The sequence below is a fragment of the Cavia porcellus genome, unplaced genomic scaffold (assembly GCF_034190915.1).
Source record: "Cavia porcellus strain 051 isolate PalLab524CR breed Dunkin Hartley unplaced genomic scaffold, mCavPor4.1 scaffold_17, whole genome shotgun sequence".
NCBI classification, from domain to species: Eukaryota; Metazoa; Chordata; class Mammalia; order Rodentia; family Caviidae; genus Cavia; species Cavia porcellus.
Window position 1 is genome coordinate 59,710,724 of NW_026947500.1, and position 24,517 is coordinate 59,735,240.

General features: G+C 34.5%; 1 protein-coding gene across 1 annotated transcript; it reads right to left on the bottom strand.

The window, feature by feature from the left end:
* Window positions 1-15,647: 15,647 nt before the first annotated feature.
* On the bottom strand, window positions 15,648-16,721 carry LOC100716816 (olfactory receptor 5D14-like). Its single transcript, XM_003467821.4, has one exon. It carries the CDS (start codon window positions 16,719-16,721, stop codon window positions 15,648-15,650), a length of 1,074 nt encoding a protein of 357 aa, XP_003467869.4.
* Window positions 16,722-24,517: the final 7,796 nt, after the last annotated feature.

Consider the following 24,517-nt stretch of genomic DNA (forward strand, 5'->3'; position numbering starts at 1 on the left):
TTTTTTGTGTCCTGGCTGCTGAATGAATTTGGAGGAGATGTGATGGAGACATCACTTTGCAGCACAGACAGCAGTTCCATGGCTCTGTCCACAGGGATGGGCCTTTGCATAGGAGACACAGAGCTCTTCCCACTGCAAGGATTCACCATGCTGGGCTTGGTCCTACATTTGAAGTCTTGATCCTTGACTGAATTCCTAATGCCTTTTCTTCTCATGTTGTGGAAACACTGCTTTCCTTGCTGTACTGCTGCGAGTTGTGGAAAAAGTTACACAGACTCCTCTGCCCTTCCTGCCTTCTCCAGCTTCATTTTTATTATACTGATGCCAATCTCAGGTTCCTTAGCTCTTGTCAAGGTAGCTCACACCTGAATGTAGTTGCAATTGCTGTGGCCTGGGAAGATGGGGCTCCAGACCTCATTCTTATCCAGCTTCCTGTTTTGCCCTGCTTAGTTTTGAAATCTAATTTAATTAGGACAGGAGATTTTATTCACCTTATGTTATGGTTGATATATTGTGTCAGCTTAAGCAGTTTAGAAGTTTAACTGAGAGCCTCAGCAGGGAGCTAGTGTTTTTAGCTCAACTTCATCCTCATCCTCATCCTCATCCTCATCCTGTACAAAGGAGGGCAAGGTGTTTTTGTGAGTGCTACAGATGTCCTGGAAGGAGGTGGTGGTGGCTTGTTTACAATATATGCCGGCAGAAGAGGTTTGTTTTCTCTGTTTTTGCTCTGGCTGCTGCCTTGAAGTGATGCTCCAGTGCCATGCCACTGTGCCTTGGAACCAATTGATTATATATTGAAATCTCCTAAAACTGTAAGAAGTAAACCTTTTCTTCCTTCATGTTGGATGTTAGGTATTTTTGTTTCAACAATGAGAGAAAATAAAATGCTCTTGGAGCTGGAGATTTAGCTCAGCGGCATAAGCCCCGACCTTGCAAGCAGGCAGTCGTGAGTTTGATGCCCGGTACCGATTAAAAAAATAAAAAGCTCTTATATTTTATGAATAAATAACTGATTTTTTCTAATATTAAGTCATACGAGATTTCACAATGAGCAACCATACAAATAAAATTAACTTTATATATTCACATATCTCTCAATTATCAGAAAAATTTAATATTTTATACAAATTGAAATTAAGATAATTGTTTTCTGTTCCTTCTTGTACTAATCTGATCTGAATGAATTATCTCTTATCACAGATAAGTCTTTGCTAAAACGTGTCATTCATATGAAAATTACCATTGGTAATATATTTACTTACTAATCGTGTATGGTATTATTGTTCTTTTCCTGTATTTAGGATTATTTACCTTGGATAGACTTTAAAACTTTAGTGCTGCACTTATCAATCATTGTTACATTCAGTGGCTTTTATGGATCTTCTCTTTTGGTTCATATTCATGTACCCACTCATGCACACAGACACACCCACACACACACTATGGCAGTCACGGTGCAACTCTTATGGATGCATAATAATATTTTCCAACATCGTGATCAAATTTTGACATTTGAAGAGGGTACACTGTGACTAGTGCTCAATAGAGCTTAATAAACAAAAGTAGAGTTACAGTGATAGGAACAGGTTGTGGAAGTAGATGCCTGCATATATACCTATTACTATCAATTAAGAAAAATACCTTTAGATTAACACAGAGAATTTTCTGTTGGAATTAACAGTAAAAACAACCTTGGAGGAGGAAAATAAGTAAAAAATATGAAAGGAAATGAAATACATAATGAAGAAAAATAGCACACTGCCAGATTTTGAAAGCTTCATTTTAATATTAGCTTAGTCAAAGGTGTCCTTAATGTCCTAAAGAACTTAAAAATTTTGGCATCTATTGAGATGGATTCAGAACTTTCTAGTTTAGGTAATTAATATAGTGAGTGGCATTAAAGTTGGGGATGTTATAACAAAAGTAAATTCCTGATCATAACCTGTGACAAAAAGCTAAAATCAACAGTCTGATGCTCTGCTAAGACAAGGTGTGCTCACACAGTCCACCACATATTTAGACTATTAGACTCAGTTAATCTTGCCTGACCACGTCAGCTACAATTTGGAGATAGGCTGACATGGCTCAGTCTTACCACACCTATCTGAACTGCCTGTGCTCTCGAATATGTAAACATACTCCATTTTCAAGGACTGTTCAACTGAGATAAACTGGTCAAAGCCAAGCTTAGTTTCAAGTACCCCCTGAGCCTGAGCTCCCTCCCCAGTTTCACTTATGAAAAACATCTCTGACTAACCTGCTTGAAACAAACCAGCCTGATGACATATGAATTGATTCAAGTAGCCAGTTATATGATAATTTGCTCTCAGCTTTTGTACTTCCTGCTTGCAAACCATATATAAATGAAACCAAATCTCACTCTGTGATGGTAATTTGGAAATTTCCACAAGCCCACTAGTGTAATATAAGTGGCCTTACAAATTTTTGGTGTGAAACATCTTATTTTTAATCAGTACAAGGTTTCTGCAACAACCCTAACAAGGAATGTTGTAATATTGCTATATTCATTCAGTAAACTTTTATTTAGAATTTTCACATACATAAGGACTTTACCTGCCTTTGAAATTATGCAAGAGCTCCTCAGAAAGTTGGAAAAAAATTTGTTTCTGGAGATTTTCAGAAGGATTTAAAAATAATTGTTATGCCTTTCCTCTTCAATATTTAGTAAATTTCATATATGAAGCCACCTAAAAGTGAATTTTGGGGTGGTCAAGAGTTATTTTGAACACAAATTTCTGCTTGGCATTTTGTTTGTCATAATTTTTTTCCATTGTATTTCTCAGTGTTTGTGTGAAGGAAAATTATAAAATACTACTGATCATGATATTAACCCTGAACCACAATTTACTCAAAGACATTAAGAATCTCATGGTTCATTGTATTTTTCTTTTCTAAATTGTATTGAAAAGAAAGAGTCTAGTAGCATAAAACATGAAATTATATTGACGTAAATGGTCTTGGCAAATAATAAAATGAACTACTAGTTCTTGGATTTTTAAATTTTTGTGCTTATTTTATTTAAAGAGGAAAAAACCAAAACACAACAGTTAAAGGTGACAAGTAATACAGAATTTCAAAAAAAAAAAAATAAACAGTAAGAAATCACTAGCTAAAAGATTACATAAAGTAATCTTAGAAATAGTTGTTCAAGTTACAGATTTAAAGCATACAAAGTGGACATTAAACACTGAGACTGCAAACAGTTGTGTTCAATGATCCAACAAAAATTTAGTAATATGGTTATCTATCTTACACACTTAAATATACACGCAGTTATATCATTTATAGCACTTTCTTTTCCTGTCTTATTTATAATAACAATTACACATTTTGAGTTTTATTACTCCCAAAGTTCTTATTAATTTTATTGAAGAGAATAAAACCAAATGTGACAAAACAGAACGGAATCAGTTAAAATGAAAGGATGGACATAGTACATGATGTGAAAACAGAATACCAAGTGATCAAAAATGGTTACCATAATGCCTCTTGCTGTCTTAAAGAGTTGCCTATATCATCAGTTATAATAAAATTGAAGAAAACAGTACAGAACAAAACCAATAAAACCTAAACATTGGATACCTTACAGGACTTAAGTCAAACCAGAATGGGCATCGTAGCGAATCTTATTGCCTTCAAAGTAGTTGCCTATAACCTTAAACTTGACACTATCAAACAAAAGAGAATAGAGTAAAATCAGTCAATACAAGATGGTGAGAGCAATACAGCATTTCAAATAAGGTTAATAGGAAAACAAAAAAGTTACTAAAATATATCCTGCTATTTTTAATTTATTTTACCCATAATTAAAAATAATTTTTAAAAGGGGGTGATTGGGATAAAAGAGGACATAACAACATAACAACACAGGTCAGAAAAGAACAATTTAAGTAACATAATGTTTCACCACCAGATAACCTGACATAATAGTAGTTACCATAGTTTCTCTTTCCTTGAAATATTTGAGTATAACTTCATATACTATAGCACCAAATACATCAAGACAGTGTGAAACCATTCAATAGAATGAAATTATCACAGAGTATTCTAAAAGAAAGTGAACAATGGTTTCTATATTTTTTCTTGGCCTATAAACATTTTTGTCTGTACTATTACATATAATAAAATCCAATAAGGTACAACATGATAAAACCAACGGAGAGAGAAGAACAACAGCTTGATGGTACTTCAAAATAAGATGATATTAAATCAGCACTGGTTATTATTATGTCTTGCTTTCTTCAAAATAGCTGTTCATACTATCACAGACACTAAAATCAAACAATCCAGAATAAAACCATTCCAATTAATGAGTGAAAATATTATAAGACTTCAAAGCAATATAACGGGAAGTATTGATTACCACATACTTTTATGTATTCTTATCATTTCTTACACTAGGGAAACTATTCGGTATTTATACACGTGAGTTTGATTTATTTCACTTATGAGTATGGTTTCAAGCTGTGCCCATGGATATATTATTATCTCAGTGTGAACCTTCTTTGTAGTTAAGTAGTACTCCATTGTATAAAAATACACAACTTTTTTATCCATTCCTCAGTGGATGGATACTTAGGTTGTTTCCAAGATCTGCCAGTTACAAATTGTGCTGCTATAAATATGGGTGCACATATATCACTGTGGTATGATGTTTCAGCTCTTCTGGGAAAATGCATAGAAGTGGAATAGCTGGAAAAATGGGACTTCCTATTCCAGCTTTTTGAGAAATTTCCGGACTGACCTCTACAATGGCTGCATCAGTCTATACTCCTACCAACAGTGTAGGAGAGTTCCTTTTTCCCCACAGCCTTTCCAGCACTTGTGGTTGGTGGTTTTCTTGACCCTGGCCTTTCTTTCAGGAGTGAGATGAAAACCTCAGGAGTTAGGTTTTATTTTGCATTTCCCTAATGACTAATTATGTTGAACATTTTTCATGGATTTATCTGTCATTTGTATTTCATCTGAGAAGTGTGTATTCAACTCAGATGCCCATTTTTGAATTAGGTCTTTGAATTTTGGGGTCTGATTTTCTTAATTCTTTGTATGTTTTAGACAGAAGTCCTTTGTCTGAGGGAGAGTGCACTAAGATGTTTTCTCAATTTGTGGATTCTCTTTTCAGTAAGCTGGATATTTCTTTTGACATGCAGAAACTTTTTAATAAGAGGTGATCCCAGTTATTGATCCTGGGAAGTATTTCCCATGAGATTTGAGTTCTGTTCATGAATTCTTTACCTGCCCCTATGTCTTCAAGCATTCTACCCAATTTGTCTTCCAAAATAGATTTAGTGTTTCTGCTTTAATAATCAGATCTTTGATCCATTTAGATTTTATTCAGTACATGGTGATAGACTTGGGTCTAATTTTAGTTTTTGGCAAATGGAGAGCCAGTTTTTCCAACACCACTTATTAAAGAGACTGTCGTTCTTCCAGTGAACCTTTTTGGTTCCTTTATCAAAGATAAGGTGATTGAGTGTGTTTGCAGTTATGGTTGTATCTTCTAATCTATTCCATTGATCTTCAACTCTGTTTTGATTCCAGTACCATGTTGATTTTACTACAGTTGCTTTGCAGTATACTTTCAGTTCAAGGATTGTGATGCCTCCTGCCTAGCCTTTGTTGCTTAGAACTATCTTCCCTATTCTACGTCTCTTCTCATGCCAGATAAAATTTAGGAGTGAATTCTCTAGATCTATTAGATATGCTGACAATATTTTTATTGGAATTGCATTGAATCTGGATAAAATCTTTGGGAGATTGGCCATTTTCACAATATGTATTCTTTCTATCCATGAGAAAGTGTTATCTTTACATTTTCTGAGATCATCTTCAATTTCTTTTTTCTGTATATAATAATTTCCCCTGTATAGGTCTTTCTCCTCTTTAGTAAGAGTAATACCTAAATATTTCACTTTTTTGGTGGCTAGTGTGAAGGGTGTGTCCTCTCTTATTTCTATCTCTATGATTTTGTTGTTAGTGTATTGGAAGGCTATTGATTTTTTAGTATTGATTTTGTATCCAGCAACATTACTGTATTTATTTATTATATCTAAGAGTCTTCCACTGGAGTTTTGGAGTCTTTTATGTAGATTATCATGTTATCAGCAAACAATGATAAGTTAACTTCTTTTTTTTTTTTCTTATCTGTACCCCTTGTATTTCTTTCTCATGTATAATTGCTCTAGCTAGAAATTCCAGTACTATATTAAATAGGAGTGGTGATAAGTGATATCCTTGTTTTTGCATGATTTTAAAGTAAAGGTCTTCAATTTTTACCCATTAGGTATGATACTGGCTGTTTGTTTGTCATAGATGGCCTTTATTATATTGATATAAACACCATCTCTTCCAATTTTCTGTAAAGTTCTTATTATGAATGAAGGTTGGACCTTATCGAAAGCTGTTTCTGCATCTATAGAAATGATCGTGTGATTCTTACTTTTGGCTTTTTGATATGTTGGGTTATATTTATTGATTTACATATGTTGAACCATCTGTTCATGCATGGGATGAATCCCACTTGGTCAAGGTGTATAATCTTCTTTATGATTTGCTGCATACTATTTGCCAATATTTTATTGAGGATTTTTGCATCTGTGTTCATTAAGGAGATTGGTCTATAGTTCTCTTTTTTTAGGTAGGTCTTTCTCAGGTTTTGGTACTACAGTAATATTTGCTTCCAGGAATGACTTGGGAAGGAATGCTTCCTTTTCAATTTCATTGAAGTGTATGAGGAATGTCAACATTAGGTATTTTTTGTATTTCTTGTAGAATTCTTCAGTGATTCCATCTGGCCCTGGCCTCTTCTTTGTAGGTAAAGATTTAGTTACATTTTCAATTTCATTAATAAAAATTGGGTTATTCAGCAGTTTTACATCTTCTTGACCTAGCTTTGGTACTTCATATGTTTCTAGGAATCTTTCTGTTTCTTCTGTGTTATCAAACCTTTGAGAGTAGAAGTTTTCAAAATAGGTGTTGATGATCTTCTGTATTTCTATTGAGTCTGTAGTGATTTCAATTTTTTCATTTCTTATTACATGAATTTGAACTTTTTCTTCCCTTTTTTATCAAGGTGGGCTAGGGGCTTATCGATTTTATTTATTCTTTCAAAGAACCAACTCTTTGATACATTGATTCTTTGGATTGTTTTCTTAGTCTTTATTGCATTGATTTCTGCTCTGATTTTTATAATTTCCTCTCTTCTTTGGCTTTGCACTTGACTTTCTTTTCTTTTTCTAGTTGTTTGAGGTGTAGCATCAGGTTAATTATTTGTATTCGTTCTGTTTTCCTGATGTGGGAACTCAATGCAATAAATTTTCCTCTTAGGACAGCTTTCACTGCATCCAAGAGATTCTGGGAAGTTATCTGTATTTTCATTTTCTTGTAGGTATTTTTTTTGTCTTTTTTTTTCAGTAGCAGGGATTGAACTCACAACTACCTGCTTGCAAGGCAGGCACTTATGCCACTGAGCTAAACCCCCAACCCCTGTAGGTTTTAATTTCTTCTTTAATTTGCGCTGTGACCTCTGATTACTCAAGTTTCCATGTGTTTGTGGGATTTTTGCAGTATCTTTTATCATTAATTTCTAATTTTAATCTCTATGATTTGATAACATATAAGGGATAATTTCAACTCTTTTGAATTTATTTAAATGTGTTCTGTGAGCTAATATAGGGTCTGTTTCAGAGAATGACCCATGTACTGCTGAGAAGAATTTGTATTCTGGTGTGTTGGATGGAACACTCTGTATGTGTCTATCAAGTCCATTTGTTCAAATGTGTGATTCAGTTCTGGTATTTCTTTGCTGATTTTCTGTCTAGTTGATCTGTACCTTGGTGTCAATGGTGTGTTAAGGTCCCCTGCTACAGTTGTGTTACTGATAATTTGATTTTTCATTTCTGTTAATACTTGTTTTATATAACTGGGTGCTCTGGACTTTGGTGCATATCTATTTAAGATAGTTATCTCTTCTTCTTGAAGTATTCCCCTAATGAGTATGTAGTGACATTCTTTGTCTTTTCTGATCATTATTGGTTTAAAGTTCACATTGTTTGCAAACAGAATGGCTACTCCTATTTTTTGGGGGGTTCCGGTTGCGTGAAGTATTGTTTTCCATCCTTTGACTTTCAGTCTGTGAGTATCCTTCTCGGTTACATGGGTTTTTTGTAGGCATGGTTGGATTTTTTCTTGATCCATTGTGCCAGTCTGTTTCTTTTAATTGGTGCATTGAGGCCATTTACATTAATGGTTATAACTGTTATATGTTGGTTTATGGTTGACATGTTATGTTTCTGCTGTTGCATGTTTATCTTTCTGTTCTGTTTAATTATCTGCTTAGCTTAGTGGTTTTTTTCCTTTGTGAATCTAAACTGTCTCTCAATATTTTTTGCAGGGTTGACTTGGTGATCGTGAAGTTCTTCAGCTGTTCTTAGTCATGTAAGTATCCTATTTCATCATCGATTTTGAAGGATAGTTTTGCAGGGTACATCAATCTAGGTTGGAAATAATTTTCCTTTAGGATCTGGAATACTTCACTCCATGCTCTTCTTGACTTTATTGTTTGTGCTGAGAAGTCTGCTGTGATTCTGATAGGTTTTCCTTTACAAGTGATCTGTGTTTTATCTCTGACAGCTTTTAATAATCTATTCTTGTGTTGGATTTCTGGGATGGTGATTATTATATTTCTGGATGTAGTTTTATTTTGGTTATAACTATTTGGAGTTCTATATGCTTCACTGAACCTGTTGTTGGTTTCCAATCTCCTGCTTGGGAAATTTTCAGCTGTTACTTCTCTAAATGTCCTCTTGATGTCCTTTATGTAGTCACATTCTTTTTCATTAATCCCTATCAATCTTATGTTGTTTTTCTTTGCATCACCTTGCATTTGTTGAATTGTTATTTCCTGAATCTTTGTTATTTTTGAAAGATTTTTCTTTTCCTTTTCACTACCTGAAGTCTTGCCTTCAATGTCTGAAATTATATCTTCACTTTCATTGAGGTGGTTTTTATGGCTTTCAGTGGAATTTTTTGATTTCCTGTATGCCTCTGTGCATCTGCTTTATGTACTTTGTTTGTTTCTTATATTGCTCATCTAGGGATTCTATCTTTTTGTTTATTTCCTCCAATCTTTAACTGTGTTTTCTTTAGATATGTTCAGCATCTCTTTCATTTCTTTTATCATTTCTTCTTTTACTTGGGAGATTATTTCTAGTTTGAAGTCCTTTAAAATTTCCTGGAGTTACTTGTTTATTTCAGTAGCTATTATGTCTGATATTTCTGGTATATGGCCTATATTTTTTTCTATATACATCTCTACTAAAGTTTCTTGGGATGGGCTGGAGGTTTGAGATTTGAATTTGGTCTTTGTTTTGTAATTTTCCTATATTTCTGTGTCTCAAGTGTTATTGGAAAGCTTCCTCAGGGTCTGTTGGAAATCCACTTCTATGTCTGCAGCCCCTGGGACTCTGGCAACCAATTCCCCTGGTGGCTTTCACCTGCTTGCTTAGAACTCCACAGTCCCAAACAAGCTGGGCTCGGGGGAAAGTGGGCACCTGCTTGGTTGCATAGAACTCCACAGTTCTCCAAGTGGAGCTTGAAAGGGGAGGCAGATGCAGGTACCCCAGACCCGCCTAGCTGTTCCACTGCACCCAGAATGTGTGACAGTTCCAAACAAACTTTGGTCCAGGAAAAGTGGGTGCCCGCCTGTTTGCTTAGAACTCTACAGTTCTCCAAACACAGCTGGAATGAGGATGTGGATGCAGGTGCCTCAGACCCACCTAGCTCTTCCAGTGCACCTGGAAGGCTTGAGGGTCCAAAACAAGCTGGGCTCCGGGGAATGTGCACGGGGCACTTACCCCAGGACAATGGGCCTCTGGAACCAGTGGTGCTTGCCTGCTTGATTAGAACTCCACAGATCTCCAAGCACACAGGGAGGTGGATGCAGGCGCCCCAGACCTGCCTAGCTGTTCCAGTGCACCCAGGAGGTGTAAGGGACCCCAACATGTTGGTCTCATTGGAAAGTGGGCCTCTGCCTGCTTGCTTAGAACTCCACAGTTATTCAAGCAACGCCAAAACCGGGAAGTGGATGCAGGTGCCTCAGACATGCCTAGCTCTTCCAGTGAACCCTGAAGGCTTGAGGATCCCAAACAAGCTGGTCTGCGGGGAAAGTGGGCGCCCCCCTGCTTGCTTAGAACTCCACAGTTCTTCCAGAACAGCCTGAACGGGGATGCTGATGCAGGTGCCTCAGACCCGCCTAACTCTTCCAGTGCACCCAAAAGGTTCGAGTGTCCAAAACAAACTGGGCTCTGGGGAAAGTGGGCGCACACTTGCTTGCTTAGAACTCCACAGTTCTCCAAGCAAAGCTAGAACGATTAATTTATATTTAAAGGAGAGTACTAAAAACAGATATTTTCCAAAGTTAAAAATGATATAACTAGATTTTGATTTTCCCCTTTCTCTTTATTTTTCATTTTCTTTTTTCCCTAGGCTCCTCTGTATGTGTGGCGGTAATTGTAACCACAGCCATAACATTGAGCTATGCTACCAGCCCCTCCCCTTTCTCTTTATTCTAAGACAGAGTTAGCTGCTAATGCCCAGGTTGAGCTCACTATTCACTTACACTATGCTCTGCACTCAACGTGATGGGATTGTAGATCTGGGCCAAAACCTTTGGTTTGGAGGTGTCATTTTTGTGTGAAGACGTCAGATAAGGTCACAGCCTTTGTGAGTGAAATGAGTTCTGTGCCATATCTTGAGGGGAAGAGTCTTCAGTTTGCAACCAGGCAGCAACAGATTCTTTGATTTTGATATAGAACTTTTCCTTCTGTCTATCAGTGACTGCTGGATGTGGGGTGCTAGAAATCTTTTAAAGCTCTTAGTAAAAATCTATCAAGAAAGAAACACGTAGTCAGGATGGCATGTGTTGACATTAGTTTTAATGGAAAGAAAAATGTAAGTCAATGTTTCTATCCTCCAGAGTTGTATTTACACCACTAAGTTAGCATTTCTTGGAATAATAAAAAAAAAAAAAAAAACTGAACCACATGGGGAGTGCTCTTGTGGACAAACTCATTAAGAAGTTACTGCAGAGTAATTTCAAGTCAGTTATTATAAAACTTCAGTCATTTAAAGTCTTTTAAAGCACCACAATGAAATAATTCAATCTGTGCTTCAAAAGCATCAGTACAAACATCTACAGGAGCTGCATTGGGGCACTGATTTTCCCCAGTTTCTCAGGTGTATTTTTGGCCAAATATTCCTTATTGCGGTCTGGAGAACATGTGTGTGGGTACACGTGGCTCTGATTGATAAGCAGACAGGGACAGTAATTGCCTGATTCAGTCTTATAAATTCAGGATCATTTAAAACACAACCCTAATTGTTGGATAATATACTTCCCTATCAATTGATGTTACTAGTATTGTTTATTTACAGTTTACTTAAAAGCAGTAATGATTCAAAAAATGATCATTCAATTAAACATCTCAAAAACCTTGAAATGTTACTCAGTGATACAGGATGTGGTCAATCCCCAGAACTAAAACCAGTCAAAAAAGTCACTTGATGCTTAAGTCATACTGAAAATATATATAATTGTAAATTTTTTGTCATATGGATGATTAAATTTAAGACCTCATGCATACTAGCTTACTGAGCTATTTCTCAAGCCCCCACATTTTAATAATTATTTTGAAATTTGGCATAGTTTCTTGTTAATTTCCAAGATTGGCAGTAAATTTTGTAATCCTCCTGTCAAAGTCTCCTGAGAGGCTGCCATAACAGGCAGACAACAACACAGTAGCAAATGTATTTTTCATTTCATGTAAGTCCTACAAAAACAATTATTTACACTTTCCTAGATTCCCCATAGATATGGTTAATTTGGGTCAAGATCCAAATCCATTTGGCAGCAATTCCTAGATTCTTTTTATTATGTAACTACCCTGTGTGCATTAATAATGATGAATTGTTTAAGAAAAATTTTGGAGAAAAAACATGGACCAATCAAAGAATGTTTTGTTCTCTATATGTGGCTCACTGTTTCATTTAGAGTCATTTAACTTATTTCCACGGCAATACTTTCAAAAGACTTTTGGATAAAGGATCTGTATTAGCTCATTCTTTTCTTCCCAGTGGGAATGTTACAGAGATGCTTGTGGGTACTGCCAGTTGCAGCCCATGTGTATACTGACCATCAGCTTTCAGTGAGCTCCAGCATAGTGAGTAGGTGCAGCAATGCCAGTTCCATCAAATTTATGTTGAAATCACTCACACATGAATTTCTTAATGATCTTAATGCCTTTTAAAAGAATTTCTATAATTCTGTTGTTTTAGTTGAGAGTTCTAAAAACCCTGATTTTCTAATTATATAGTGTTTTCCACTTTGATTTCTTCCAAAATTCCTGTCATTAACTTTTAGGTGATCTGAAGATACAATTTTTAGGACAAAGATACAAAACATATTTGTTTCTTTTGCTTACCAATTTTCAGAATAATGAGTTTCTTTTTTTTTATTTAAGAGGAAAAAGAGAAAAACACAAAACAAAACAAAGCAGTGTAAGGTTACACATAATACAGAACTACAAAAAAAATAACAGTAAGAAATCACCTGTTAATAGATTACATATTATCATCTTGGAAATAGTTGCTCAAATCACAGTATCAAAGAATACAAAGTAGACATTCAAACAGAGAGACTGCAAACAGCTGTGTTCAATGATCCAAAAACATTAATATAGTCAGCTATTTAACATCCCTAAACACACTTGCTGTTATATCCGTTAGAGCTCTTTTTTTTTTCCCTCCCTCTCTTTTTTACAACAAAATTTACACATTTTGGATTTTATTACTCCTTAGTTCTTATTACTTTTTTGGGGGGGAGAGAATAAAGTCAAATATGGCAAAACAAAGCTGTAAGTCAAAACCAAGGATAGACATAGCACATGATGTAGAACAGAGTACAAGGTTATTAACAATGGTTATCAACATTGTCTCTTGTTTCCTTAAAAGGAATTGTCTATCTCATTAGATATTATAAAGTTGGACAAAACAGTGGAGAACAAGACCAATAAAACTTAGGCATTGTGAACATTACAGGACTTCCAAAGGAGACAATAGTCAAATCAGAATGGGCATCTTTGTGAATCTTATTGCCTTCAAATTAGTTGCCTATACCCTCAGACTTGCTACTATCGCACAGAATGGAACAGAGTCTAATCAGTCAAAACAAGATCTTGGGAGTATTACAGGACTTCAAAACAAGTTAATAGGAGATCAAAAAGAGTTACTACTATATATAGTCTTACTACTATATATCCTAATTTTTAAAATTTTTCCCTTAATTAAAATAAACATAAGAAATAGCTAAATAATTTTTTAAAGAATAGTAGTTACCATAGTGTCTGTCTTTTTCCTTAAAATATTTGGATAAAACTTCATCAAAGCTTAATTTATGCTTTTTTTGGCATCCAGCCTTAAGCATATTTAGTAGTTTTAAATCAATTATACTCAGCATGTCTTTTGCATTTGTTTTCTAACTCTAAACCAGTGGCAAACATTTCACGTTACCTCCAATATCACTTCAAGGAGATTTGCAGAGCTGTGACACCTGCTCTAGCTTTATGGAAAATTCAAACTTCCAGTATTCTTACCAACTTTCTGATCTGCTCTTCAAGTCTGACATTTATCCAAGAAGCTCTAGTTCTGGAAAGAAAAACTTTCCATTTAGAGGAAATTTGAGGAAAAACTATATATATATATATATATATATATATATATATAGAGAGAGAGAGAGAGAGAGAGAGAGAGACTTTGGTCCATGAATAATTATTCATTTATGGATATTTATTTTTCTAGTTTTATTCCGTATTTTTCTATTGACTTTCATGATTTTAATTCTCCCTCTATTTTACACATTTTATCAAAAAATCTTGTCTTTGTTAATTTGGAAATATTTTGTGGGAGTATATTGTAACAGTTTGCCTAAAATATTTCTTTTTTATGCAGGATAAATCTGTAGAACTGTGAATGATTTAGGGGTGGTCAAATCCATATGTAATATCATTAATACTTTAGATGTCCTCACATAAGTTGGGTAACTTGACACCATTATGCTAAAAACTGTGTTCTTCTTTCAGCTTTGTTTATAAAAGGCAATCTTTAAACATGATATTTACTGATGTGTGAGAATTGATAGAGGCATTTTTCATTTTAGGATTTATTATGAATCAAGTTGAAGGATTTTCATGTTTAATGTCCAATCATATATTACATTCAGATTAGTTAATTAAACTTTCCACCTCTTTCCACCACAGTGATACTTTTCCTTTATAGTGCTTATGTATGTAGTAATTCTTTAGAGTTTTCATTTGCCATTTTAATTTATTGTCTACTTTATTAATAAAGAACATTTTACATACGTGAAAGGTACATTTTAAACTTTGTTTTACAACTGTACTTTGAAGTGTAAAATAAGAAAGAAGCATAATGGTATCTCATATAGCTATCTATCACAATATAACAATGTTTTACTCATAGAAACTTATAATTTATTTAAAATTCTTCAGGGTTAGCCTTCGTATCTAAATTTGCTTTGATTTTAGTGTGTTCAATTTCAGATATTTGTGTTTCGTTATTCACAAAAATGATATATGATTCCTCAATATTCTCAGATGACACTTTATTATATACATTTTGTGTAATTTAAATCAGGTGATGCCTACAGAAATATACTGACCTGATAATTCTGGAAATGCAAACTTTCAAATAATAATATGCAAGTTCTATGTGGAAATATTGAAATGATCTTAATCATAGGCCCTCCTGAAAGAGAAAAATCATTTCCGTGATTTCCTTCATACTAAAAGTGTCAGAAGTATTATAGCAAATGGGCCAAAAGTCAGATGTGCACATGCCTGTGTAAACCCAGTATTTGGGAGCCTGAGGAAGGAGGATCACAAATGTAAGTCCATTGTGAACAAGATATTATATTAAAATTCAGTCACATAGAAAATGTGTCTCAAAATTTAAAAAAAAATTAAATAGACATTAGGTGATGAAAGTCTTCTTTTAGTGTGTGCTGCTTATTTTTCTACTAGTTCCTTGTGGTCTGTAGCATCATTCACACCTAGAAGGAATCATCCTTATGCTGCACATTTCTGCACATGCAAAAACTGTTTCATTTGCCACAATTTCCGTTCACTCAGGTCACAAAACCCCTAAGATGGGGTATCTGATTATAGGGACTTCTTTATTGCACAGCATAACAACTTCTGTCTCCTAGAATGCCACAATATTACAGTGGCACTGCACGAAAAGCTTGCAAAACCAGACACTTACTGTTACTCACATTAACAAATCAGGAAAGTATTTTTTGTTATGGTTACCATCATTCTTTCAATACCTGAATATCCTGAAAACTATCACGCTTTCTACTTCTCTTTGTGTGTATGTGTGTGTACTTCAAAGAAACAGAATGAAACAAAACATTTTAAAAAATCATCCTAGAATTTAATTGCTTTGGTTTGATAATATGATTTGAATTTGTCAATTCAACATATTCATCTACTATTAATTTTAAAAACCTCTATTATAGCATTTAAAAACCTTAAACCTCTCCCCAGTAATTACTAAGGCTGAAAACATCTCCTGGGATTGATTCGATGGAAAGGGACTTTCATCTCTACTACTTTCCAGAAGGCATCCTTTACATCCTTGTTCCTCAGACTGTAGATCAGAGGATTTAGCATGGGATTGACAACTGTGTAAAACACAGAGGCCACTTTGACTGTCTGTCTTGAGTTCTTGGAGTTGGGCACACAATAGAGGGACAGGATGGTCCCATGAAAGATGGTGATGGCTGTCAGGTGAGAGGTACAGGTGGAAAAGGGTTTTTGACGCCCACTGGCAGTTGGGAGATTTATGACTGTCACAAAAATAAATATGTAGGAGGTGAGGATGATCAAAAGTGTACTCACCTCATTGAAGGTGGCAAAGCCAAAAAGCATCAGTTGAGGGATGTGCACGTCAGAGACAGAGACTGCAATAAGGGATGTATATTCACAGAAAAAGTGGTTGATGACATTAAATCCAGTAAAGCTTAGCTGAAGAGCATAGCAGAAGAGCACAAATGGGCAAAACAGAGCCCAGAAGTAGGATCCAACCACGAGCAGAGCACAGAGTCTCTGGGACATAGCACCCGTGTACAGCAGGGGGTTCCTGATGGCCACAAAGCGGTCATAGGCCATCACTGCCAGCAAGAAGGACTCAGCCACCACAGCAAAGCAAGACAGGTAGAACTGCCACATGCAGCTCCAGTAGAAGATGGTTTTGTCTTCCATGACCAGGTTCTCAAGCAATTTGGGAGTAACAATGGCAGAGTAGCAGAAGTCCACAAATGACAGGCGACTAAGGAAAAAGTACATGGGGATGTGAAGTTTGGGGTTAACCCAGATGATTATTATCATCCCAAGGTTTCCTACCACCATGACAATGTACATGATCAGGAATACAAGGAAGAGAGGGATCTGAAGTTCTGGGGAATCAGTGAAACCTAAGAGGGCAAAGGTTGTCTCCACACTCAGATTTCTTACAGCCATCACCAAGCTTTCTTGCACTGCATGTGTTCTTGAGGAGACTTGTTCCTGTAAAACACAAGGTTTGTGGAAGTAAATGACTGTTCCATCATGAAATTCTGTAAGCATCCCAGTCACAGAACAGACAAAAAATGTGGTTTTTTTCTTGTTTTTTGTTTTTTTTTTTTTTTTTTTTTTTTTTTTTTTTTTTACATAAATACATCAAAGAGTGAAGATGCTGGAAAAAATGTGAAATATTTGCTCCAAAGAACAATGAATGTGCATTTCACTTATTTAAACAAATCAATACAATTCATTAAGAAAATGTGTTTCTTGCCTAAGAATTCTGTAAAATATTAAATATATTTAATACTTTACCATATGTATTTCAGAAACTCTTTTCCATAAATGCTACTTCCTGTGTTGAATATCTTACTAAATGTCACCAGAAATACTGAGCAAGTTTTCCCAGAAGACTATTTCTCCATCATGCATATACACAGAATATTGCATATTTATCCCCACTTTTCTTTTTGAAGTCTTTTTCAGTGGATCTGAGACAAAGTATTTCCACAAGCTATAAGCTCTTCCTTGAATACTATAAGGCTCAAACAGAATAATGTTTACAGAAATTGAGCTAAATATGAAAATAAAATTTTTCCTGGTTATACTATTAGGAAAATAACATTTTCGTTATTTCACAGGAAGCTTGAATGAAGCTATGTACTACAGGGAAACAGGGTACCCTTTCCTGTTTCTCTGTATGCCACATATAACTGGAGCACCGAGGTTATTACATCTAAGTTTATTTCCTCAAGGACTCTAGCTCTAGAGAATCACCTCCAGATTATGCCTTGCAAGCATCATAAGGCAATTAAATCAAATGTGGCTCTCTTACGTCACCTTTAATGAGTAGAATTTGCTCCAAATTTCACAGGAAATTATATAACGAAATCAACTTCGGGCTTTGTTTGTACATGATTAAAATTCCCTTTGTAATTAAAACCCAAAATTTAAATATAGCTTCCAAAATTGAGTAATCCTGGGGATTTTGAATGCAGAAGTTGGCATTGATAGGCAGTCTACTTCAGTCTTTCTGCAAAAATTAACCAGAAACATGCCCATTTTGGGCAAACCTCTAATCAAAAAGGAAATTTATCCCTAGTCCAGTTTGTAGTAGAAGCATCTGTTGGGCCATAAAACTAAAAATATGTCATAGTTTTTGAGGGTTATTTGATTGACAGGATTTGTTCAGAATTTTGGTTAGCACACCTAATCAATTACTGATCAGCACTTCTGTATTTTAAAGTTATACAATAAATCCAACTGAACTATTTGGCTTTTTAGAAAGAGATTCTGGTACTTTAACAGACACGACCAATGACTGAGTGGCTGTCCCATTGCATTTATTTACTATGCAGCCTCCACTTTCTGTCTTGAATGGGTATCATCTCTCTGCCAGTCTGTGAAACTAGCCTGCAAAACAATCAGCTGCATTCCTGTTCATGAAGACAAAAGTCAGCCACATGAGGATGTAGCAAACTGTCTATGGCTAAGACTTTTGCTTCCTTTTGTCTTCTCCAACGCTGAACTCATGGCCTCATGGAGCATGCTCTGCCACAACTTGAATATGGAAGGAAGAACTGGGGCATTCTTACCGATCGCTTCCCGTGATGTGCCGGGATACATAATGGCACAGTTACCAAACTTCAGTGCTTCCAGAGTGACTCTGAGAAAGAGAGAAAGAGAGAGAGAGAGAGAGAGAGAGAGAGAGAGAGAGAGAGAGAGAGAAGAGAGAGAGAGAGAGAGAGAGAGAGACCTACAGGCGAATTTATCTAGTAAACATACATGCAAAAATTCTCAATAATATATTGGCAAACAAAATGCAGCAAATCATCTAAAAGATTATAAACCATAATAAAGGGAGTTCATCTCAAAGTGTAGGTATGGTTCAACATATGCAAATAAAGGTAGTCCACCATACCAATAGAGTCAAAAATAACAATCACATGATCATTTCTATAGTTGCAGAAAAAGATTTTGTTATGTTCCAACACTCATACATGGTAAGACTCTTACAGCAAATTGGAATAGATGGTCTTTATATGGTCTCAATATGATAAAAGACATCCATGACAATCCAAGAACCAGAAACATATTAAACAACCAAAAAGTTAAAGCCTTTACACTAAAATCATGAACAAGACAAGGATGTCCATTATTAGCACTCCAATTCAGTGTAGTAATGGAAACACTAGCAAGAGTGACTAGACAAAAGAGAAAATAAAAGGAGTAGTGAAAGGAAAAAAAAGAAGTTAAATTATCATTATTGCAGGCAACATGGTACTCTACATAGAAGACCTCAAAACCTCCATTGAAAGGCTCCTATGTATAATAAATAAATTCAGCAATGTAGCTGGATACAAAGTAAGCATTCAAACATTAACCAGCATTAGTATACACTAAGAAAAAATCACTGAGCGAGAAATAAGAGAAAGTGACAGCCTTCACCATACCATCAAAAAAAAAATGAAATACTTAGGAATCAATCTGACAAAACAAGTAAAGAAACTATTCCAGGAAAATTATAATAACTGGAAGAAAAGAAATTAAAGAGGATCACAGAAAATTGAAAGACATTCCCTGTTCAATGATAGGAAGAACAAATATTGTGAAAATATACCCCTCTCAAAAAATTTTTATACAGATTTAATGCAATCCCCATAAAAATATCACTATCATACCACACAAACCTAAAGAAATCATTCTTAAAAACTGGGATTCGGAGTACCATTTGACCCAGCTATTGCACTTCTGGTCATATTCCCAGAAGAATTGAAAGCATCATATCCCAGTGGTATATGTGCACCCATGTTCATATCAGCACAATTTGTAATAGCCAAATCTTGGAAACAACCTAAATGCCAATCAACTGAGTAATGGATAAAAAAAAAGATGTGGTATTTTTATACAATGGAGTAATACTCAGCTATAAAAATGATCACATTGAGATATTTATATGTAAGTGGATGCAAATTGAGACCATACTCATAAGTGAAATAAATCAAATTCACATTAGTAAATACAGTATTGTCTCTATAGGATAAGAAAAGGTAACAGTACATAAATACAAAATTCTCAATAATTGCAGTGTAAGGGTAAAAATATGCTCAAAGGGGAAAAACAATATCTCAGGGAATAGGAGGAACAAGTAAAAGGACAAAGAAAATACATCGATATTTGTATCAACACACTTATTAAGATAGCTGCGGTGACTGTGCTACAAATTCTATGAGTTCATAGAACAAATCAGTTAATATTCATAGGATTCGAACAATTTTGTATGCCTCTGTCAGGTGACCTGAGGAACTCTTGCAGATCACTGTAAAATATCAACCTTACTTCGGGTGCTACCACCATGTTTTGAAGGCTTATATCGTCATTGTTTGGGCACTTTGCTATTGTTATTTATTTGTCTTTGTTATTTCTTATATTCCTACTAATCTGTTTGGTTTGGTTTTTTGTTTGTTTGTTTTGTTTTTTGTTTGTTTTTTTTTCCTTTAATGCATAAAGGAAATAGGCATTATTGTATCCATTGCTGATTCTGTATCATCATGCTGTGAAATCCAGTAGTGCTTCTATTCATTGTTCAGTGTGTTGTCAATCTGTTTTGTATTGTTTAACTTCAACATACATAAAGGTACGGAAAGCTATTTTTTTTTTTTTTTTCATTTTTATCGGCACTGGGGATCGAACTCACGACCGCCTGCTTGCAAGGCAGGTGCTTATGCCGCTGAGCTAAATCCCCAGCCCCTGGAAAGCTATTTTGAAGAGAATAAGAGACATTATGTCAGCCATGGTTAATTTTTTTCTATTTCTTGGTTTTGGATGCTGGTAATGCATTTATTACTCTGTTCTAATCAGTTTTATACTATTTTGTTTTGTATGAATTCATTATCTGTGAAGATATAGACAGCCATTTAGAAGAAAACAAGAGACATTATGGTGGTCACTGTTGACCTTCTATTGTCTTGCTTTGAAATCTGTGCCATTTACATTGGTTTTTTTTTTTTTTTCTGATTTGTTTTATGTTTTGTTTCATCCTTTTTTTTTTTTTTTAAATACAAAAGCACAATCCACTCTTTTTATTGGGCCAGAAGAGATTAGTAGTGTAATTATGCATTTTTTCTTTCTTTTCTTCTTTCCCCATCCCAATTTTTCCTTCTTATTTTAGTCATTTCTTTTCCTTTCACTTTTATTGGTCCTGGGAATCAAAAACAGGACTACACTTGCCAGGCAAGCACTTACTTTTATAATTTCTAGTGCACATTTTGGATATCTTTTATTCTATGTTTTAATTCTTGATTTTCTTTCACCAGTGCTTTAAAATTTTGACTGTGGAGCTCTTACACCTCTTTGATCTATTTCTATTTTTTTGGTAGATCTTTTAAATGTAATGCTGTTTTGAATTCCACTGCAGATAATTCATTACTGGTATTTAGAAATACTACAAATTTTCTCCATTAGATTTGTATGCCACAGCTTTACTGAATTTCTTAGTTTTAACTTCTGATGACTGCTCTATATATTATCACATCAACTGAAAACAACAATAATTCAATTTCTTCACTTTTTGTATGTTATTAAGAAATCTGCCTTATTTCTGTGGTTAAATGTTCCATTGCTATGTTGAAAACAAAGTGCTGTAATATGGCATCCTTATTAATTCCAAGTCTTAGGAAAAAAAGCATTGCCCATAGCAATGTATGTGTTTCACATCCACTTTATGGAATGGATCACTTCGTTTTGTGGTATGTGCTGAAACACTCTTGCATTTTTGGGATGAATCTCACTTTATCACACTGAATAATCCTTTCAACGTGCTGTCTTCTTCTGTTAGTGTTGATTGTCCAGGGAGGAATTGTAGTTAAATGCTCCAACTCAGCTTCATAAAAATGTATCTATGTATTACATGTGTGCATAGTTTAATAAATATGCTTTTAGAACAAAAATATTTAAGAGGTTTAGTGACTGAATTGTCCTAATCTTATTGCAGTCTACTATGATGTTTCTTTCTTGTCTCCTATCATAATTCTTACAAATAATTTCACTTTTGTACCATAAACAAGAAACTTTATCTCTTTGTAAACAAGTAGATTTAAGTTACATAAAGATTCTTTCTTTTTGTATAGCTGCTTAAGTAATAAAAATGACTTGTTATAGAACTTAGTGGTTTTCATCATTGTTTATGTGAGCAATCCACAATATATACACAGTCTGTTTCTCTGAATCTAAAGTATTTATACATTTTATGAAAATATTTACATAAAGCTGTAAGAAAATCACACAGCTGGAGGATATTAAGAAAGTAATATTCTATACACAAACTTCATAACCAAAACTTTCATGCCATTTTGGAAAACCAATGCAGATCACTGTCATTTAGAATTGGAATATTAGTAATACAGATATATGATACTATAAAATATGAATCCTATGATTGCTTATGTTAACACATGCCTTTCAGCTATCTTTATATTTTTACTTTTGGCTTATATATCATTCTGAGTTATGTTTAAAATTAGAAAACATAAAGAAAAAGAAAATCTTTTATATTACAGTGATCTGTTTTAAAGTGCCTTTACTTGATTTTACAGTCTTGTACTTTAATGGTAATTTCCTTTGATTGAAAAATTAAACCAAAACTTTGATACCTGTAAGCTGCAGAAATTTCAAAGCAAACATTTATTTTTGTTAGCCACACACTAAAAATAGCTCACACTTGTAAAAATAACCCTAAATAGCTGCTGAATTTCATCTACAAATTTCTAAAACTTTTCCATTTCTAGCTCTATTGCATTGGAATAATCACGGTATATTTTGATTTTAAATGTCACTCTAACTGTGTTTTTGTAAAATTTTAATATTTTTCAATCAGTGTAGGTATAGTTTTGTGGGTCACATCTAACACCGCTGACTTTCTTCCCTAATTTAGCGCCTACAGAAATATGTGCGGGGGCTATCGTTGATGGATTTAAAGTCTCAGTGTGCTCATTGATAAGAATGTTTTGAAGAATACTGCTAGATCGATAGCAAAACCCTGATACTTAGAAATTCCAAATTTTCTAAGCTCCACAATTGATATTATATTTAAAACATTATATTAATTTTATTTGTTTCACCATCAAGGGATTGTTTAAAACAACATAAAGAATGTTTCTTTCTAAAGAAATATGCAAACACGCAAAGGAAATGTATTAAATGCCCATCAGGCATAATAATGCTGAAAATAATAGAATAAATGGAGTTGCTCTTATTATTATTGTCATTTTTTCTCTTTTCAAAACTGTCACATTTGTTACAGAGGGAAGGTATTTTTTTACTTGTTAGTTTGTTTCAAGGACTATATTTTTGTAATGATATGTACACATTATACTGTAGGTAATAGAAAACAAGGTTATTTTCCATTAATTTCCTTGTTTACAGGTCATGTCAGCAAAGTCTCAGGGGGCTGTGTCCCCACAGGCAAACATTCAGGGGAGAAACCAACAAGGACACGGAGCCTAGCCACATGGGTGTTCTCTTACTCAAGAGAAATTCTAAGCCACTTCCACATATCTTGGTAATTGGAAAAGGTCATTAGTTGACTCCTTTATTATATTCAAGTATGTAAAATCACTCAGGGCTTTTAAATAAAGAAGAAAAAGCTCAACACCATTTTAGCACTGAGAGAGACTGCTCATGAGGTTTACTAAAAAGACAAGGATATCATCAAATAAAATATTGACATTAAGAAAACCTGGCATTTGTTGAGTTGCTTCAATGTTAGATATCTTTTCATTCTTATAAGAGATAGATTGAGATCAATAAAACTTTTGGACAGAGAAAAACATGTATGAGCAGAAACAGAGAAATGTCTGCTAAATTCAACTGATGGGTCATATTCCAGGTATTAAATGACACTCTCCTTGGTCCTCATATTGTTTTTTCTGACCTTGAGTTATTTTGAGACACTAGGTATTTTAAATGAAATGCTATATAGAAGTTGGATCCTCATTAAATTTAACAAAGTGATGAAATATAAAATGAAATGAACATCAATATTTGTACAAAACTTAAAATATGACATACTTTAAAAAATATAAATATACAGAAAAACAAGTAAAATGTGTTATTTATATTTTCAGAAAATTTTTCTTTGAGAAGTTTTCAGGGAACTTTCAATGGAAATGAGATATTGTATAAAGTACTAAAGAAGAAATGAGACCATTTCAATGGATTAGAAAAGCAAAGTAACTTTTTATTTCATAAAGCACCATTTTGAAATATGGATAGGAACTGACAAATTAAGCTCCATTCATTTTGGGAGATGCCATAGAATCCTTAAAGAATTGTTTCAATTTGATGGATTTTGTAATGGTTGCTCTCAAACACACTTTAATTATTCAGGGTTAAGGAGAATTTGTGTTGCAGTTTTATAAGCTCTTCATTGACTCTTATGGTAGCAGCAGGAATAAGAGGGAAAGACCTTTTGATAGTTACGTTTTTCATATGCAGTCTGTACTGAATTGACAACACAATCCATGACTCAGGAATGGACAGAAAGTATAAGGCATGGTGGGGAATGCAGTGAGAAAACAACATGTCAGAAGACAGGGAGGAGAATAGGTGAAAGTTTAAGACAGTGTGAATCTTGAAACTAGAAAGGGTTACAATACAAGTATCAACTCCTTTTTGTCCTTTTTCTAGCATTGTAAAAATTAGCTTAGTTTACTTACTAAAACCAGTAATTTTCCCTACCTCTTAACTGGATTAGGTTCAAAGTATACTCAGAATCACAATTTGTTTTTAAAAAAGATGAGGTTGGAGTTTGATGGTTCAGAGCCCTGTGTCCCATCGCCAGTACTGTGGAGGGGCCAAACAAA

What these genes read in the sequence shown, in the direction of transcription:
- LOC100716816 (XM_003467821.4), bottom strand. Translation starts at nt 16,721, where the DNA reads ATGCTTACAGAATTTCATGATGGAACAGTCATTTACTTCCACAAACCT.